The sequence below is a fragment of the Lonchura striata genome, chromosome 1A (genome assembly GCF_050655825.1).
Source record: "Lonchura striata isolate lonStrDom1 chromosome 1A, ASM5065582v1, whole genome shotgun sequence".
Lineage (NCBI taxonomy): Eukaryota > Metazoa > Chordata > Aves > Passeriformes > Estrildidae > Lonchura > Lonchura striata.
The window spans coordinates 61,337,081-61,354,206 of NC_140741.1; the positions used below are offsets into that span (position 1 = coordinate 61,337,081).

The following is a 17,126-nucleotide window of genomic DNA, read 5'->3' on the forward strand; positions in this document are numbered from 1 at the left end:
AATCCTATTTTCCTTTATTTCTAGCTGAATTTGGAGCATGGACATTATTTCTTACAAAATATACTCCTGAGTTGCTCATACTCAGGTTCTGGCTTTTGAGATTGCTTTGGTTATGTGTGTTCTCTGCTAGTTTAAGAAGATAGAATAAGGAAGGACAAAAAGTAGTGATTTTTGCATTTTGTATGAGTTGTGGCAAGAAATGGCTGCAAACTTACATATATCTCTGTCACTTGCACAGCATTTAGCAAGTGAGTCCATTTTAATCAGAAACGTGGATGCTCTATAACCCTCCCAACTTCTTATTGTATATTTTGACCTATGGAAAACATGGTCTTACTGTTCATCGCCTGCCTGTAAATGCTTTTTATTTCCTGATAAGCATGCTAGGAAGTGAGAGGCTTTTGACAGAGCACTAAAGATACGTTGCATTTGACTGCTGCCTGAGACTTCTCTGCACAGATGGATGATGGTAGTCAACCCAAATCTAAAGAAAATTTAACAAAGCGGAAAGACCTCACTTATGTCCTACTGAATGGGCTGATGGTGGTTTCATTTGCTCCTTTACAGGCTTATAGTCAAGAATTAGGTGTGTCCGCACAGTATTTTGGTTTTTAGTTCACTTGTTGTGAGCTGTCTGTAGTGATGCATTACTATGTTGTCATCAGTGTTATGTGGGGAGATCCGGGCAGCTGTCCTGTTATTTGTCCAGTCTTTGATAATCAGGACAAAAAGAGTTGTAAAGATTTAAAGCCTAGCATGGTATATTGCAGAAGATCATTTCACAGAGTAATCTTGATGCGGGATTACTGATGAGTTCTGCTAATCAGCACTGGTTGGGGGCACTGATACACACACAGCATTGAAAGATGCTTACATTGACTAGCATTGGATAATCTTGCGCACAGCAAGGTAGCTTTGCATTTTGAGGAACTCCTATGTTAACAAAGTTCTGTGAGGCTGTTTCACATGATCAAACAGGATAGAAAATCTGCATTGTGCTTAAAAGTAAGTTCACATGAAGAAGTTAAATTGATATAGTGCTTGAAGTAACTTCATATAGTTCACAAATAAGTCTGAAATTTGAGTAAGAGGACTTATGGCTTCTTTCTAGTCAAGACTTCTGTGCAGTGATTCCGTAAGTGAGGCTGTTTTTTATCAGCCACACAAGCTTGTAATATGCTTCCTTTGTTCCTGCCAGGTTGAAGGCAAATTTTGATTACTGGGCTGTTGGGGGAGAAATGAATGTGTTGGAGCAAAGTGAAACCGCTTAGCCTGGTGAGTGTAGTCTGCAGCGTCTAGATGGATGTGCTTAGATGGCTCTACAGCTACAGGCTATAAGTACTTGAAAGTCATGCAGCTTTATTGAGGGAGCTGCATGCACGTGTAGCAAGAGTGTAGGTGTGATACTGGAGTAGTTAAAGCTATGCCAGGCTCTTACCTTCCCTTTGAATAAACGAAGACTTTGCATATTGTGTGTGTTGGAAAGAACTGTAAATGTGTGTAATTTGTGGCTGTTAACAAAACACTTGTATGGAGGCAGGACTGTGACCCTTCTGCTGGGGATGGCATTATGGGTGTGTACCACCGGCATTACAGAGTTTTATATGATTATGTTGTAGTCTATAGTTGGCAATGCTGCTTTGTCCTCTTGAGATCATGCATGAGCGGGAGTATATAGCAGCTGAAAGTGTTTTCTTTAAAGCCTTCTAGTAAAAAAATAATAAAATAGACCCTTTTTTTGCATGTGGATGGGGGTAGACTTTGAAGGCCTTATCTATCTGAATGTATTTTATTAACAAGACTTGTCCAGGGGATTATTCTCAGTGGTTTTGCTCAGAGTGTAGCACTTAAAAGCACTTTACAGGGCTGTTACTATTAAGAAAGGCTATTTCAGTAGTAATTGTAATAGTTCTGTATTTTTAGCACGTTAATGACAGGAAATGTGCTAATATGTCTCAAGTTATCAGTGATGTAATGGGTCAGAGCACGTCCCTTTTTTACTCCTGTTATTAATGAAATGCCTTTTTTCTTTTAGGGAGCTATTTTACTGAATATGTTACTCAAGTTAGGCTCCTTGTGAAATACTGAAAGCAAGTGTTGTCCTGATAAAAACTTCTTATTTGTTTGTCAGGGTAAATTCCAAGATTGGAAAAAATAAAATAAATTGAAGCAGAAAAATACGTTCTCCCTGTTTTGAGTTAGCATATATAGCTTCTGGACTAAATAAATGTTAAATGATTACATGAGATTTTGGAGAGTAAGAATTTGTGCCTTGGTTGACCTTTACTGTATCTCTGTTCTTAAGAGCATTTTACAGCATCTTGTACTATTTCTATTAATTATATAATTAGAATTACTCTTTTCTAATAGTGAACAAGTCTTAAGAATGTTTGCCAGCATTGTTAACATACATTAGCTTGAAAACATAGCAGTTTTTCAAGCCTGTTGGTAGCATTACAAAGAAGGAATATCATTCAGAGATTAAAGTTTTTGTATTATGTAATGCAGAAGAGGCTTCCTGAGATCTTTTCCAGACTATGCAAAGTAAGCTTTGGTAAAGTCATATTTAAAAATTGAGCCTGAGATTCTGTGGGAGACTGAGCCTGTGAGAGGATGGAAATGTTGCTTTCATGAAAAGAGGATGGATGCCGAGCATGTGGTAGCCAGGGTGTGCACGCAGTCTCCATGGCATGTCACCATTGCTGATTGCAGAGCCCCACACTGCTTATCTAGAGAAGCTGCTTTTAACATCTGCCAGTTGCAATAGATGTTCTCTTACATTTAGCTTGATAACTTTCTTCTATGTATGTTTTTTTCCTTTTTTTCCTCCCTCATTTTTTTTTTGCCTTAACAGCAAGTCACAAAAAAATAAAGAAACTTGCCTTAGGTATCCCCAATTTTAGTCCTACCCCAAAAGGGCTAGAGCTTCAAACTAAGGAAACATCAAAAGCAATGATTCAGAAAAAGGAGTTTATCCATAATAAGCCTGAACTGGACAGATTGGCACAATGTGGCATTCATAGAAGTGTTATTCATGTGATATATGTAGTCTTTAAAATGCTAAAAAAGTGGAAGTTCAGCAGAACAGCAGATCTCTCTTATGACACTCAAAATATAAGATTAAAACAGCAGTAAAATTGACTTCCTAGAAGAAGAGAGACAGAATTTGCATTATTAACAATTTGACAGTTCCCTTTTGATTCTAGTAATATTATTATGTGCATCAATCTGCATGAACCAAAGCTGCAACACAAAGAGGCCTTTGAGTTAGAGGAAAGGGCCTGAAGAGATAGCAGTACTATGGGGTGGTTTTGTGCCTGTGTATTCTGTAGCCTACACACACAGATAGTAGAAAATTAAAGACTCCAGTGATGGAGTCTTCTGTAGATAACATACATGTTAGTAAAAAAAATAACTTTGATAGGCAGATGGGAAAAGAACTGAATGCCAAATCTTGCCTGCATCTCATTTTGTGCCGGGGTTTTCTTATGAGTTTGGTGATCTACTTGAACAAAATTTAAGTACAAAGCTAGAAATTCATTCTAAATTGGTTCAGCTGAACATGGCAAACACAAAGCATGGCTTAATATGAAAACGTAACGCAGGCAAGTTTTCCAGGAAGTCTCCAATCTAAGGAGTTGGAGTTCTGTTTCCTGGAAAAGTGTGAGCATTGTCTAAACATTCTTTCAAGGAAGGAGTCTTTTCAGGTGGCTTTATCCATATTTTTTTTTCAGGAAGAGAAAACCACAAGGTGTTTCAGACATGAAATGCTTATGTCATCTGTTAGCTTGGGAGTTTTATTTTGTTTGGTTGGTTTTGTTTATTTTCTTTGGTTTTGGTGTTTAAAGGCACATACTTGTGAATTTCTGTACTTTTCTTAATTCATCTTGTAATGTGGCAGGCTTTTGTAGAGGGACTAGTCAGGGTCCCCAAACAATTCAGAAGTTGTGGTCCAGTCTTTGAGGGTGAGTCATAATTCCACATACTGAATAAGATGTTGAAATACAGAGAAGAGCTTTCCTGGAGTTTGTTTACTTATGAGTTGCTTATATAAGTGTAGATGATCATGCATGGTATTCCAAAATAGATATTCTGACTGGCAAATGTTATCAGTTTTGTTTCATTCAAGGTAAGATAAAAGTCCTGAGGAATGAAGTTGTAGATTGTTTTGCTCAAATAGAGTGAACTTGTTTCAACTTTCCATCCTGTAAAACAAAGCAGATGGCTGGGGGAGAAAATGCAATGTGTTGACTTGTGTTGGTTTTCACTTAGGAGTGTCACTGGAATTACTCGGGATCTGAGCATTGAGTATGCTGGTGCCAGCTCTTTCACACGCTCACGTAGATCCTGTCATTGGGTTATCTTGGTTTGAGCTTTGGGCAATTGTATCTTGAGTGTTTGCTTATAGAGATCTTCCCAGTGTGAAACATGGATCTTGGCTATCATTCCTGTGGTAAATCCAAGGGTGGTTTGAAAGCATTGCAGGGTTCTTGTCACGTCTTTAAGCATGATAGCAAAATACTTGGATTACTCCCAGTATTAGCTATAGGGAATAGCTGGATGGTGAGGATTACTCTGCTTTGCAAATATTGTTGGAAGTTTCTCTCTTCAGGGGCACAAAAGCACATTAGTAAATGATGATGGGAAATATTAATGCTGGAAATGCACTCCAGCTGGTAGTAGGCTACTGGCCTGCATTACCTGGAAGATTGGCAGGTTGCAAGACAAGGGGTTAAACATTGATGTACCAGGAAGTAGAAGAGAAATACTAAATTTTAATTGTTGTTGAAGCTGGGAAATTGAGTGGGGTATTGGTGCGACTGGGAAACATATTATACCTTTTTTTTCCCCTCTCTTTTTCTCCATATTTAGGAGGGCTTTCGAGCTACTGCTCTGCTGCTGAACAGCATGCAGTCCTTTCGGGAGCAAAGTAGTTATCACGGAAACCAGCAGAGCTACCCGCAGGAAGTGCATACTTCATCCCGACTGGAAGAGTTCAGCCCCCGCCAGCAGGCCCAGATGTTCCAGAGCTTTGGAGGAAGTGCTGGCAGTGGACGTCGTGGAGCAACAGGAGCCTCTACAGCAATGCCTGGTGAGAGCTCTGGCCATCAGAGCTACCAAGGTTTCAGAAAAGAAGCAGGAGAGTTTTACTATATGGCTGCCAACAAAGATCCAGTGGTGTCAGGAGGGCAGCAGCCGCCTCAGCGCAGGCCTTCTGGACCAGTACAGAGCTATGGGCCCCCTCAAGGGAGTAGCTTTGGGAGTCAGTATGGGAGTGAGGGACATGTGGGCCAGTTCCAAACACAACACTCGACCCTTGGGGGTGTATCCCACTATCAACAGGATTATACTGGTCCTTTTTCTCCAGGGAGTGCCCAGTATCAGCAGCAGGCTTCTAGCCAGCAGCAGCAGGTGCAGCAGCTGAGACAGCAGATCTATCAATCTCATCAGCCTTTACCCCAGGCTTCCAGCCAGTCTGCTTCTAGCACCTCACACTTGCAGCCAATGCAGCGTCCATCCACCCTGCCTTCCTCTGCTTCAGGCTACCAGTTACGAGTGGGTCAGTTCAGCCAACATTATCAGCCACCTTCGTCATCCTCCTCCTCCTCTTTCCCTTCCCCACAGCGTTTTGGCCAGTCAGGACAGAATTATGATGGAAGCTACAATGTGAATTCTGGGTCGCAATATGAAGGCCATGCTGTGGGTTCCAATGCGCAGGCCTATGGGACCCAGTCAAACTACAGCTTTCAAACTCAACCGATGAAAAGCTTTGAGCAATCTAAGCTGCCCCAAAGTGGGCAGCAGGGGCAGCAGCAACAGCACCCACCTCAGCATGTAATGCAGTATTCAAATGCTGCCACCAAACTCTCTCTTCAAAGTCAAGTGGGACAGTATAGCCAGACTGAAGTTCCTGTAAGGTCACCGATGCAGTTCCACCAAAACTTCAGTCCAATCTCCAATCCATCGCCTGCTGCATCTGTGGTTCAGTCTCCAAGCTGCAGCTCTACCCCATCTCCTCTCATGCCAGGTGGAGAAAATCTCCAGTGTGGGCAAGGCAACATGTCCATGGGTTCTCGAAACCGGATCCTGCAGATGATGCCTCAACTTAGTCCTACACCATCTATGATGCCAAGCCCCAATGCTCATGCGGGTGGATTCAAGGGGTTTGGACTGGAAGGACTGCAGGAAAAAAGGCTCACAGATCCAGGACTGAGCAGCCTGAGTGCTCTAAGTTCTCAAGTTGCCAATCTTCCCAACACAGTCCAGCACATGCTGCTCTCGGATGCCTTGGCACCTCAGAAAAAAAGTTCCAAAAGATCATCCTCTTCCAAGAAGGCTGACAGCTGCACCAACTCAGAAGGCTCCTCCCAGGCAGAAGAGCAACTCAAGTCTCCCTTGGCAGAGTCTCTGGATGGTGGCTGTTCCAGTAGTTCAGAGGATCATGGGGAAAGGGTGAGACAGCTGAGTGGCCAGAGCACCAGTTCAGACACCACTTACAAAGGGGGTAATTTAGAGAGACCCAACTCCTCACCAGCACAAGGCTCTCAGAATGAGCCATCAAAACTCAACAGCAGTCCTGCAGCTAGGGAAGATGTGGCCTCCCCTGATGGGAAGGAAGCTGTGGTGGCTGTGGAAAATGCCCCAAAAGTTAATGAAAAGGCTGTTGGGGTGATTGTCTCCCGGGAAGCCATGACAGGAAGAGTAGAAAAGTCAGGTGGACAAGATAAACCTGCACAAGATGATGCTTCCACAGCCCCTCAGGCACCAGCTAGCACTAGTGGAGCAAAAGAAGCTGGGCATGCGGGGACTCAGCAAGAAACTCAAGGAGGAGGTAAAGGGAGCAAAAGTGGCGATAACACTAACCATAATGGGGAGGGGAACAGCCAGCCTGGTCATGCAGTTGTTGGGCCAAATTTTCCTGCAAGAACAGAATCTTCCAAGTCTCCTGGCAGTTTAAGATACAGCTACAAGGATAATATAGCACCTGGTATACAGAGAAGTATTGGTGGCTTTCCACAGTATCCATCTGGTCAAGAAAAGGGGGATTTTCCAGGGCATAGTGAGCGCAAAGGCCGTAATGAGAAGTTTCCTAGCCTCCTACAGGAGGTTTTACAGGGGTACCACCATCATCCAGACAGAAGGTATTCTAGGAATGCGCAGGAGCATTCTGGGATGGCGGGGAGTTTGGAGGGAGCCATGAGACCCAATGTTTTAATTAGTCAAACCAATGAATTGACCAATAGAGGCCTCTTGAACAAAAGCATGGGGTCTCTCCTGGAAGGCCCTCACTGGGGTCCCTGGGATAGGAAGTCTAGCAGTGTAGCTCCAGACATGAAGCAGATAAATTTAGCTGATTACCCTATTGCTAGAAAGTTCGATGTGGAGTCTCAGTCTGCTGCCCATGAGGCAGGAGCACTCTCAGAGAGGAGATCAGTGATCTGTGACATATCTCCATTAAGGCAACTTGTAAGAGATCCTGGCCCTCACCCCATAGGGCACATGGGTCCCGAGGCCAGAAGCGGAAGGAGTGAACGTCTTGCCCCTGGCTTGAGCCAGTCAGTAATACTCCCTGGTGGTTTAGTATCCATGGAAACAAAGATGAAAACTCACAGTGGGCAAATAAAGGAAGAAGATTTTGAACAATCAAAGAGCTCAGCTAGTCTCAACAATAAAAAAACAGGAGACCATTGTCATCCTGCTGGCATCAAGCATGAATCTTTTCGAGGCAATGCCAGCCCTGGAGCTGCAGTCTCTGATGCTGCTCCAGACTACATGCCCCAGCAGGACAACAGATCGACACAGATGAGACGAGGACCTGGCAGAACTGGAAGGGGTAAATCACCCTCTCAATATCAGGATCTTGCTGATAAGCTGAAAATGTCACCCGGCAGAAGCAGAGGTCCAGGGGCAGATCTGCATCACATGAACCCACACATGACACTATCTGAAAGAGTTAGCAGGGGTTCCTTGCATTCTGTCTACCCTCAGAATTCGGAAGGCCCATCTCTGGCTTCAGCATATCACACAAATGCTAGGCCTCATGCTTTTGGTGACCCCAGCCAGAGTCTGAATTCCCAGTATCATTACAAGAGACAGATATACCAGCAACAGCAAGAAGAATACAAAGATTGGGCAAGCAGCGCTGCTCAGGGTGTGATTGCTGCAGCTCAGCACAGGCAGGAAGGAGCAAGGAAGAGCCCAAGACAACAGCAGTTTCTGGAAAGAGTAAGGAGTCCCTTAAAAAATGACAAGGATGGAATGATGTACCTTCAAGGTAGCTCTTACCATGATACTGGAAGCCAGGAAGCTGGGCGCTGTGTCATGGGGAGTGACAGTACTCAGAGCAAATGCACCGAACTGAAACATGGCAGCCAGAAATTGCAGCATCATGAATCTGGTTGGGACCTCTCTCGGCAAACTTCCCCTGCCAAAAGCAGTGGCCCTCTTGGAGCAGCCAACCAAAAAAGATTTTGCCCTCAAGAAAGCGATGGGCATCGACGAGAGGAATCTACAGATTTGCCCAAGCCTAGTAATGCTATGCTTAGGCTCCCTGGCCAGGAGGACCAGTCTCCGCAAAACCCATTAATTATGAGGAGGAGGGTCCGTTCTTTCATCTCTCCTATCCCTACCAAAAGACATGATATGAAGAACAGCGGCAGTGAAGATAAAGGGCGACTGATGACTTCAGCAAAAGAAGGAGCTGATAAAGCATACAACTCCTATGCCCATTCATCTCAAAGCCAAGATGCTGGCAAGTCAGTTGCAAAGGGAGATTCCTTCAAGGACCTGCCAAGTCCTGATAATAGGAATTGTCCTGCCGTGTCCCTCACAAGCCCAGCGAAGACCAAAATACTTCCCCCAAGAAAGGGGCGAGGATTAAAACTGGAAGCTATTGTTCAGAAAATTACATCTCCCAATATCAGGAGAAGTGTTTCTGCCAACAGTGCTGAAACTGGTCCAGATACTGTCACTCTTGATGACATCCTGTCCCTCAAGAGTGGGCCTGAAGGAGGAAATGTGGCTGGACATGGACCAGAGGCTGAGAAAAGAAAAGGAGAGATATCAGATCAAGTGGGGCCAGCAAGCCAGGATACAACAGGTGAAAAAACTGTTCCAAGATCTTCAGAAGAGTGGCAAAGCAGCGAGGATGATAAAAACAAAAAAGAGGTCCCTGAAACCACCAGTATTGGCAAAGAGGGAGCAGGATCCAGTGCAGCACCACCACCTTCTCAGAAGTCAAGTGGTCAGGGAAGGTCTGATGGATCTGTAAGTGGAGCTGGAACTCTGACCTTTTCTGACTCAAATACAATTTCCCCTTCCAGTGTGTTCATTTCTGAACCAAATCCAAAGTCTGAGGAAAAAGATGGAGATGTGACAAACATTTCACCCAAGCCAGATGGTTTCCCTCCAAAGGGATATTTCCCCTCTGGAAAGAAGAAAGGGAGGCCAATTGGGAGTGTGAACAAGCAGAAGAAGCAGCAGCAACAGCAGCAGCTACCTGTGCCCCCGCCTCCCCCACCAGCACCATCACAGCCTGCAGAAGCAGTGGGTGCTGGTGAGCCAAAGCCCAAGAGGCAAAGGAGGGAGAGGCGAAAACCTGCAGCACAGCCACGGAAGCGGAAGCCGAGACGGGCTGCTCCAATCGTGGAGCCTCAAGAACCAGAGATCAAGCTTAAATATGCTACCCAGTCTGTAGATAAAACTGACTCCAAGAATAAGTCCTTTTTCCCTTATATTCATGTGGTAAACAAGTGTGAATTAGGCGCTGTGTGCACAATCATAAATGCGGAGGAAGAGGAGCAGAACAAATTGGTGAGGGGTCGGAAAGGACAGAGGTCTTCAACGCCCCCTCCTAGCAATGCGGAGAGCAAAGTGCTGCCCACCTCAACTTTCATGCTGCAAGGCCCTGTAGTAACGGAGTCTTCTGTCTTGGGGCATCTGGTTTGCTGCCTGTGTGGCAAATGGGCCAGCTATCGTAACATGGGTGACCTCTTTGGTCCTTTCTACCCCCAGGATTATGCAGCTACCTTGCCCAAGAATCCGCCTCCAAAGAGGGCCACAGAAATGCAGAGCAAGGTCAAGGTACGGCACAAAAGTGCTTCTAATGGTTCCAAGACAGATACTGAAGAGGAGGAGGAACAGCAACAACAGAAGGAACAAAGAAGCCTGGCTGCTCATCCCCGCTTTAAGAGACGGCACCGCTCTGAGGACTGTAGCGGAGCCTCTCGGTCACTTTCAAGGGGAGCTTCTTGTAAAAAAGCAACCACTGATGGTGGCAGTGGTGGTGAAAAGACTCCTTTGGACTCAAAACCGTCTATGCCCACTTCAGAAGGTGGCACTGAGCTGGAGTTACAAATTCCTGAACTACCTCTTGACAGCAATGAATTTTGGGTCCATGAGGGTTGTATTCTCTGGGCCAATGGGATCTACCTGGTCTGTGGCAGGCTCTATGGGCTGCAGGAAGCTGTGGAGATTGCGAGAGAGATGGTGAGTACCTAACCTTTCTATACAAAATTATTTTCTTTAGCAAATACATACCACTTGGACTACTGTTTTACCTTTTTCTTTTCTCATGTCTTAAACAGACATTTTTTATCTTTAATAAAACTCTTAATAAAAGTGATGTCCTTTTGATGGCATCATTTAGATCTCTGCCACACCTGATCAGATAAGAGTTTTTGGACATGAAAAAGCTGGGTGCTTATTACCTGAGTAAAAGTTCTGGATGTCCAAAGGCTTTCTCATTACTACAGTGATCTCTTTGCCCTTCTATCTTATATATGTTAGATACTTCGTTTTCTCTAGGGCTCTAGAGTCATAGAGTGAAAGGAGAAGTGGTAGCAGATACAAATTGCAGCAATGAAAATTCTAGTTCAATTGGCAAAAAATTTCATTAAGGGTAATCAGACATTGGATTGAGGGAGGGGAAATGACAGAAAAGGTGTGGAATGCCCTGGTTTTGGAGATACAGAATTTGATTCTGGGCAGAACCCTAAGCATCTTTACATCTCAGGGTGGATCTGCCTTCAAAGTTGGCTCTCCTTTCAGCAGGGGCTCCTTCCAGTGTGAGTTACTCTACATTATAATGCATATTATACAACTGTAGGAGAATTTGCAGTCCTTACAAAATAAGGTGGATAGAGCAGAATTGCACAAAGGTCTGTAAGCATTGAGTAAAATATGTGTGGGTTTAATACTGATGAGTTCAGCATTCACAAATGACACTGGTAATTTACTTTCTCCAGAGCGTGAGTATACAATGAGTGAGAAGAAATAGGTAAAACTAAAGCAGGGACAAAGGAAGAACTTTATTTACAACTGCCTGATTGTGGATGGACACACTTGCTGTTCTTGATTTCCTGAGGCAGAAGCTGATGCTTTAAAACCACAGTTATGTGCCTTGCTTTGCCATCATCAGTATCCTGCATTGCTTTTTTTATGGTCATTTTTTCTTTTGCATTGTTCTCTGTCATGGGTCAGCCCATGGAAGAGGCATAGAACTACTTTTTCTCTGTTGCCTTCAGATTCTTCCTTTTCTAAACAGTGTTGGGATCCAGTTTTTATCTTCTTTCCTCTGTATTGTTACATACAGTGTGCTTGTTTCCTCCCCATGAGTTTATCTGCAAGTTTGATTCTTGGCTTGTTCTAAATTTTCACTCAACTGTTCTTTGACAGTAATTACATGCTTCTCTGCCCTAACTTGATTTGGCTTGCATTCTTGTTTCTAGTCTCTCATTAAACATAGTCAGTTAATTTCATTTGGTTTTCATAGAGCCATGCCTGCGTACTTGTTCTGATGCAACTGCTCAATTTCTTATCTCTGATAATTGCAAGGTTTCTTTCAGGTTCTCCACCACCATTTGGATTCTACTCGCAATGTGGCCATGCTTTCATTTGTCTGGTAGTTCACCAGCATTTTGAATTTGTATCTCTCCAGCCTGATTTTCTCTTTTTACTGTGTGTAGGGTGTTTCTTTTACTTAGGATTCTGGTTTTCCCAATAACAAATGCCTTTTTTACAAGTTCTTGAACTGCTTGAGTTATCATCCAATGATCCTTTTTGTTCCTGTTTGTGCAAAGGACATAAGCCCAGCTGTGCTAAAACATGCTGTGTTGAGAAGCTCTAGTCAAACTAGTTCAATAATAGCAGCCCATTATCCACATTTTTATGTGGGTTTGTGCATGTTGTTTGACGTCTAGTTCTTTCTCTGCATGGAATCTTCATGACTTTCTGATTGAATGTGCTATGGCTTACTCTTTGGCACTTTCTTCCAACTGTTAAAATCATCTCTTCCTTACAAGTGAATTTTTTTTTTCCTCTTCTGAACCGTTTCATCTACCTTTATGTCACCTTACAAATATATCTCCTTATCTCTCTTGAACTTTGTGTTTTCTTCCTCTACCTCTTTCCCTCAATCCTGAACTCCTCTGTCTTTTCCCTCATAATGCCACTAGAAATAAATGTTCCTCTTTTATTTTTAGAAAAGAGTGTACAAAATGCTTGTTGGCCTCTCTTGCCTTTGCAACTACCTCTTAATTTCAGTTTTCTTTTTTAATCTCTAAGTTCTTTGAGTGCATTGTCTGGGGCTCTTGTCCTCCACTGTGGCTTCAGTTGTGCTCTACTGCAGTTGTAATCAGTGTTTATGATGATTTTTTGCCAGTTAAGGTTCAGATCCAGTGCCTAATTTTCCATTTTTCTGTCGACTACATTATGACTATCAGCTGTGCTACTCTTGAAATGATGTTCCACCTGCCTGTGTCTTTTGATTACCTTCTTGCTTTCCACTGTGTTCTTCAGACTGTTTTTCATTACTTCATGTTTTTTCTGTGGGGCTCACTAAAGTTTGCTTATGCTTTTGTTTTATATCCTGGAATAGGATGCTTTTGAGTAGCTTTTGGTAACTCAGTCACTTTCTTCCAGAGTCCTGTAGAGCTTCCTTTCTTCTCCAGATTCATGTTCTTCCAGCACAAACTCAAAAATTATTCTTGAATTCATAGTGAGTTTTCAAAATCTCACTTTAAAACATGGCTTTTAATCTACATCATCCTTAATCGATTGTCTGTCATTTTATTCTGATTTTCATGTCGCTCAGATTCACAATCTCATTTGATTTTAAAATTATTTCCTCCCAATCCTTCTATTTAAGGCTGCAAGGAATACTGCTTACTTTTGGTTTATGATAAGTAATATGTAGTTTTTCAGTGCTCTCCACTGTTCTGTCTAGATCAATTTTTTTATCTGTTTATAAGACTGAACTTTCAGAGTCAGGGACCACTGTCTTGTGTGTACATTTTGTTTTGTTATAGAATCATAGAATTACTTGAATAGGAATAAATCTTAAAGATCAAACCTCTGCTGTCAGGAGGGACACTTCCCACTAGACCAGGCTGCTTAGAGCCCCATCCAGTCTGGCCTTAAACACTTCAAGGAATGGGCTATCCACAACTGCTCTGGATAACTTGTTCCAGTGCCTCACTCTCACAGTAAAGAATTTCTCCCTAATACCTATGTTAAACCAACTCTCAGTTTGAAACCATTCAACCTTGTCCTGTCACTACATCTTGTAAATAGCCTCTCTCTGGTATGTTCCCTTCAAGTACTGGAAGGCCACAATTAAGTCACCCTGAAGGCTTCTCTTTTCCAGGCTGAACATTCCCAGTTCTCTCAGCCTTTCCTTGTAAGGAGAGGTGCTCTGTCCCTTTAATCATTTTGGTGGCCTCCTCTGGAACTGCTGTAACAGGTCTATCCTTTTTTGTGCAGAGGACCCCAGAGCTGGATGCAGCACTGCAAGTGGGGTCTCACCAGAGCAGAGCAAAGGGGCAGAATCCCCTCCTTCATCCTGCTGCCCACACTCCTTTGGATGCAACCCAAATTGGGTTACAGGGTACAACTGGCTTTCTATGCTGTGAGTGCCATTGCTGGGTCATGTCCAGCCTCTTGTCCACCTGCACTCCCAAGTCCTTCTTGGCAAGGCTGACCTTGATCCCTTCATCCCCCAGCTGGTGTTGATACTGGAGGTTGCCCCAACCCAGGTATAGCACCTTGCACTGGGTCTTGTTAAATCTCGTGAGACTCCCATGTGCTCACTTTTGAGTCTGTTTAGAAGAGCATCACTCATCTTGGTGCTATGTGCAAGCTTGCTGAGGGTGCACTTGATCCTTTCATGTGTGTCATTAATGAAGATAATAAATAACTCTGGTCCCAATACAGACCCCTGAGGGACACCACTGGTCAGTGATGCTCACTGGGACTCTGAGCTGTTGATCTCTACCCTCTTGATGGAATTGTCCAACCAATTCCTAATCCATCTGATCCGTCAAATCCATCACTCTCCAGTTTGGAAAGAAGGGTGTTGTGTGGGACTGTCAAAAGCCTTACATTTCAAAAGCATTACATATAAATTAGATCCTCACCCTTTCCCAGGGAGGCAGGAGTCACTCCATCATAGAAAGCCACTAGGTTGGTCAGGCAGGATTTGCCCTTTGGTGAAGTCTTGCTGGCTGTCCTGAATCACCTCCCTGTCCCCTGTGTGCCTTAGTGCAGCTTCTAGGAGGATCCATGATCTTCCCAGGCACAGAGGTGAGGCTGACAGGTTGGTAATTCCCAGGGTCCTCCTTTCTGCCCTTTTTACACATGTGTACAATGTTTCCCTTTTTCAACTCACCTGGGGTTTCACCTGACTACCAACTTTTCAAATACCATGGTGCATGGTTTAGAAATTACATCAGCAAACTGTCTCAGAAATCCTAGATACATCTTTTCAGATCCCATAGACTTGTGTACATTCAGGTTCCTCAAGTGTTTGTGAACCTGATCTTTGCATACAGTTTGAGGGACACTCTCCTACCCCAGTCCCCATCCTGTCATCCATCCACTTGAGAGGTGTGGGGAAGAGATGTTGTCATTGAAGACTGAGACAAAAAAGTTGAGTACCTCAGCCTTCTCTTCATCCACTGTTTGCTAGCACTGTTTATGGTGGGGAGTACACCTTCTTAGTCCTCGCTTTTCTGGTTAACCTACCTATAGAAGACTTTCCTGTTATTCCTTGCATTTCTTTTCAGTTCCAGCTTTGCCTTGGCCTTCCCGAAACTATCCCTGTACAACTGAACTTCACCCCTATATTCTTCCCATGTTACCTGTCCTTGTTTCCACTGCCTGTGTCTTTAGTTCTTTCCCTTTGGTTTGACCAGAAGTTCCCTACTCAGCCATCCAGTCTCTTGCCTTCCTTGCTCAGTCTCTTGCTCCTTGAAATTGCTAGCTCTTGAACTCTGTGGAAGATTTCAGTAAAAATCTGCCAGCTCAGTTCTGCTCCTGTGTCCCTGAGGGCAGTCTCCCAGGGTACCCTATTGACTATCTCCTTGAAGAGCTGGAAGTTTGCTTTCCTGAAGTTCAGGGGCTTAACTTTACTCCTTGCCTGACCTATATCCCTCAGGACTGCAAAATCCACCCATGCACGATCACTCCAACCCAGACTGCCTCCTATCTTGATATCCCAAATTTACACTGGTGATCATCAAATGCAGTATCAGGTTCCCTCTGGTAGGGCTTTTACCTGGCTCAAGAAGCCATCTTCCATGCAGGAGTCTCCTGGATTGCCTGCAGTTTACCTTGCTACTTTCCCCGTAGATGTCAAGGTGGCTGAAGTCCCCCAACAGGACTGGAGCTTGTGAGCACGATGCCTCCTGTAATTGGGGCAAGAAGGCTGAGGATAGGCTCCCCTTGGTCAGGCAGCTGTAGCAGACCCTGGCCACAAGGTTCCTTTTGTTGCCTCAGAGTCTGATTTTTAACCACAGTCTTTCAAGCTGCTCATGGCTGTTCTTCAGAGACAGCTCTTCACACTCAATGCACCTCTTGACATAGAGGGCAGCCCCTCCACCTCTCCCTCCTTTCTGTCTCTTCTGAACAGCCCATTGATAGTCACAATCCAGTCACACAATTTGTCCCACCAAGTTTCAGTAATGGCAGCAGGATCACAACTTTCCAGCAGCACGGTGGCATCATGCCCCTCCTTTGGTTTGTTGCCCATCCTCTGTGCTTTGGTGTAAAGGCATCTTGGCCAGACTGTTCACTGCATCACCTTCCCAGAGGAACAGCCCTTAATTCCTTTGAGATATTTTCCTGCTGGTATCCCTGTTGGCATGGTATCCCTGTTACCTCAGGAGTCCCTGGCTCACCTCTGTAAGACTCTTAAGTGTGCCCTCACTAGCACCCTGTTCCTCTAGCCTTTGCATCTCATCCCACAGCTTGCCAAGGACAAGCCTAATACTGTCCCCCTCCCAAATCAGAGTTTAAAGCTCTGTATTGTGTCTCATACAAACACAGTATCCTAACATGATGCTGGGCTCCTTTATATGAGATCCATAAGAGTAATCTGTTTATCACCCCTGTGACAAATAATGGAAAAGGTTTTCTTCTAGCATTTTTCTTTTCCTATTGTAGCAAGCTGTTGTGCTGGGTTCTCCTGTGGAAGCAGTGTATCGTCATCCCTTCAGCTCTCAGAGGGTTTTGTGCAGCACTGAGATGGCCATGGGGTATTCGGAGGTCTGCCTGCCAGAAGCCATCCCCAGGCAGTGGAAAGGCTCTGTAGAGCTCAACTGTCCTGCCCCCGCTGCCTGAGGAAAGCCTTCTGGCTCACACAGCTGATTTCCTATGCTTGTTGCATATGCTTTTTCTTTACCTTCTCTATGGTTTGCAAGTGCATTTTCTCTTTTTTCCTCTGACATGCAGTTCGTTAGTGTTGCTGTCATAGAAAAGCAGATGTGCAAATCAAGTAGCTGCTTCCTACCAGGAACAAGTAGAGAGATGTGTGCAGAGGAATGTAGCTCTTGGATTTTGTCTACGGGTAAGGAAGGACATTAGCTTATGGTATTTGAAGGGTCATGATCCTGGAAGTGTATAATTCATGTATGTAACTCATTCTGTGCAAATTAAATAGTCCCATAACTAAAAATTACATAAACTGTCTGTGGTACCAGTAGAGTAACTATGCACCAATTTAAACTGAATCCATACCATTTAAGTGAGTTGAAATACTTTATTTAGACACCTGGCTCAGTTGCTGTTGTTTATGCAGCACTCTAGTATAGAAATGGGAAACTTAAACCTCTAGTCAAAGGCTATTGATG

The 17,126-nt window shown here is 43.9% G+C and overlaps 1 protein-coding gene across 12 annotated transcripts in view; it reads left to right on the forward strand.

The window, feature by feature from the left end:
• Window positions 1–17,126, forward strand: part of TCF20 (transcription factor 20) — a 130,479-nt gene that overhangs the window by 78,024 nt on the left and 35,329 nt on the right. For all 12 annotated transcript variants that reach the window (XM_085569837.1, XM_021552788.4, XM_085569840.1 and 9 more), the window contains one exon: window positions 4,873–10,488. In XM_085569837.1, coding sequence (XP_085425963.1) covers window positions 4,909–10,488 — 5,580 coding nt within the window. In that variant the 5' untranslated portion in view covers window positions 4,873–4,908. The remainder of the gene's footprint in view (window positions 1–4,872; window positions 10,489–17,126) is intronic.